At 47.6% G+C, this 3270-nt stretch overlaps 1 protein-coding gene across 1 annotated transcript; it reads right to left on the reverse strand.

The window, feature by feature from the left end:
* Positions 1-235: 235 nt before the first annotated feature.
* LOC117833726 (indole-2-monooxygenase) lies at positions 236-2633 on the reverse strand. The gene is made up of 2 exons (XM_034713325.2): positions 1579-2633; positions 236-1100 (listed from the first exon to the last, which is right to left on the reverse strand). Exons 1-2 carry the CDS (start codon positions 2503-2505, stop codon positions 474-476), a joined length of 1554 nt encoding a protein of 517 aa, XP_034569216.1. The 5' UTR covers positions 2506-2633; the 3' UTR covers positions 236-473.
* Positions 2634-3270: the final 637 nt, after the last annotated feature.

The following is a 3270-nucleotide window of genomic DNA, read 5'->3' on the forward strand; positions in this document are numbered from 1 at the left end:
TTACAGGCAAAGCTACTCAATTCTGAACACGTTGTAGCGAATATTTACTTGGCCACCAGGATAAAATACAGTATGATAGAAGCCATTGAAGCCACACCGAAGTTGGGACATGATTTGGACTGCATTTTTTTTTCTCAAATATGCAGGAGAACTCCGTATCATTATATTGAGAAGGAGAAATCAAAAAAGTTTGTTGCAACACGGAGCATGGAGCTTCCGCCAGGTACAAATGGGCTAAGATTACAACCGACTGTATTGAATGATTTGGACTGCATTGAATAAGTCCCGAAAACTTTATACACACCAGATGGAACTGAAATAATAGATACAGTATCAAATGAACAACTGCACTTGTTCGGACTGAAGATATTATTTGCACATCGGTGCATGGCAAATGGAAAATCGTTTCAACGATACAAATCAAGTACGTAGTAAAATGGCAGATTATTTATTATGCGCACCAATAAATCTATCTAGAAGTCATTCGACACACGTGGGATAAGGAGGAGTTTCTCCTTCCGGTGCACATCCATCCCAAACACCTCCGTCATATCAACGCCTGGTGATCCCGGCGGCAGCTCCCAGTTGAAGTGGTTGACGAGGTTTGCCACAATAAGTTTAAAAGTCATGGTCGCAAAGTTTATACCTGGGCATATCCTTCGCCCGGAACCGAACGGCAAGAAACGGAAGTCGCCACCCTGGTAGTCAGAATCAGCCTCCAGATTTCCATCCATGAACCGCTCGGGTATAAACTCCTCCGCATCCTCACCCCAGCTGGAAGTGTCCCTGCCTAGCGCCCACGCGTTGACGAGCAAGCGCGTCCCTGAGGGTATGGTGTAGCCCTCTACGTCACAGTCGGCCGTGGAGAAGTGGGGTAACAGTAGAGATCCCGAGGGATGTAGCCGGAACGTCTCTTTCATTACCGCACTCAGGTAGCTCATGCTACTGAGGTCATCTTCGGTGACCAATTCTTTCTCCTTGGCTGTGCAACTCCTCACCTCAGCTTGCAGCTTGGCCATTACTTGGGGTTTCCGCATCAGCTCAGCCATGCAATAGTCTAGGGATATGTAGGTTGTGTCTGTCCCAGCCTCAAACATGTCCTACATGTATATATACAAAATCAGATGATTAGTAACTAAGCATATACAATTGCTGTGCCCAACCTTCATTCTTACATTTAGGAGATGCTAATTACTCTAATAAGTTAATTATCAAACAAACTATCTTGGTCCTAATGTCATGTTTAAGAACGCAGGGAATAATATATTTTCAATGAATTGTATAATATATTTCCAATGAATTGTATACTAATTGTGTCAAATATTGGGGCGGTCATCGCTAGTATATAAATTACTCTGTTCATTTCAAAATAAGTTGATTCAAATCAAACATCTAGGGAATAGGACCGGTATTTATGACACCAACTTAGTGCACTTATTTATTTGGATGTCATAGATGTGTTGGTCATTTTGTCAATAAATTTTGAGATAGTTTGACCTATATAATAAAACTAGGAAATCAACTTCTTTTTTATGAAGGGAGGGAAATGGAATTTAGAATATGTTTACACATGCATACCATCAGTATTGCCTTGATGTTCTCCCTCGTCAGGTTGTACTCCTCTTGAACGGACAGCAACACGTCGATGAAGTCAGACTCTTCATCAGACAGCACCCTCTCGCTGGCGTGCTTGTCGATGAGATCGTCCAGCAACTCGTCCCATCTCTTCCTTTGCTTCACGGCCTTGGCGCACACGACCCTCCTCACCAAGCCAAGCCTAGCCAAGCCCGGGAAGTAGTCATCCAAGTTGAACCCCGACAGGAGCATGGAGTTGGTCTTGAACAGGTCCCGGAACAGCTTGTTCCGGCCTTCCTCCCTCGGCAGCCTGCCCACCACGGCGTGGCAGACCACGTCGTTGGAGAAGTTGCTTAGGACCTCGCTGAGGTCCACCGCCGAGGACGCTGCGGCGACGGCCCTCATCCTAGCAAGGACCAGCCGCACCTCGTTCTCCCGGGCGGGGCGGAAGGACCGGACCTTGCTGACGGTGAGGAGGTGCACGGCGGCGATCTTCCTGGTCCGACGCCAGTAGTCGCCGTAGGGGGCGAAGGCGACGTTGGTGTTGCCGTAGAAGAGGATGTCCCCCACAGCGGAGCGTGGCCGGGATGCGAACAGGTGGTCGTGCGTGCGCAGGACTGCCCTGGCCGCGCAAGGGGACGACACCACGAGCGTCGGGACGGCGCCGAGGCGGAGGAGTATCATGTCCGGGCCATGCTTCCGGGCGAGGTCACGGAGGGTGACGTGTGGGAGGGAGCCCACGAGGTGGAGGTGTCCGATGATGGGGAGCCTGGACGGAGGCGAAGGGAGCTTGTTGAGGAGCCTCCCTGTTCGTGACCTCGACGTCGCCAGGCGTACGGTGATGAGGAGGAAGACGAGGACGAGTGACAAGGCTTGTAGGGATGCATGTTCTTGGAGGGGAGCCAGCAGTTGTGGCATGGCTGAGTGCATGATGAAGAGCTGGGTAATGATTCGTTGCAACTTTCGTAGTGATAGTGCTTAAGAAGAGGAGCAGGATATATACAACTCTCCGTACCTTCTTTAGGCTAAAAGTTAAGAATTCTGTGGTTGCCCTATCCTCTGCATGCTTGGAGTGTTGTATGGTGACTCAAATCCAACTAAAATTAGGACTCGATAGGAGTGTACTATTAGGACTTATAGTTCTACTAGCACTTGAGCATTGAATCTTACTATGTAGGACTCCTACTTGCATGTACGAGGGTTTTGGAGGGAACTATATAAATAAGGAAGTGGAGCTTCTAGGAATCAATCAAGCTAAAGGCAAATACCAAGATCTCATCCATGACTTGTGAGAGGTAATTAGGAGTGCTCAAGAGAGATAGGCTAGACAGTTCAATAGCACTAGATTCTTGTATAGGGCAAGAATCAGAGGGTCCTAAAGGGTCAAGTACGCAATCACTTGTACTCTTTTAGAGTTGTGCTTAGAAAATTTGCGGTCGGTTTCGCCAAAATCCTATTCATTTGCCGTGGTTGCTTCAACACCATCATCTACGATTCTCATAGTCCAAATTTGAAGACTATAGAGGAGTATGCTCAGTGGTAAGTGAGGATGAATGTGATGTACTTATCGTCAGTCAACAAGATACTACTCATGAATGGATAATAGATTCGGGGAGTTGTTACCATATATTTTTGGCGAGGAAGATGTTTGATGAAGGATCTCTACACCCGGAGAATGGAACTGTTCGCTTGGCG

The sequence above is a fragment of the Setaria viridis genome, chromosome 8, assembly GCF_005286985.2.
Source record: "Setaria viridis chromosome 8, Setaria_viridis_v4.0, whole genome shotgun sequence".
NCBI classification, from domain to species: domain Eukaryota; kingdom Viridiplantae; phylum Streptophyta; class Magnoliopsida; order Poales; family Poaceae; genus Setaria; species Setaria viridis.

Excerpts from the sequence above, each read along its gene's own strand:
- LOC117833726 (XM_034713325.2), bottom strand. The coding sequence starts at position 2,505 with ATGCACTCAGCCATGCCACAACTGCTGGCTCCCCTCCAAGAACATGCA. Across the intron at positions 1,101-1,578 it reads ACATCAAGGCAATACTGATG|GACATGTTTGAGGCTGGGAC; the intron begins GTATGCATGTGT and ends ATATACATGTAG.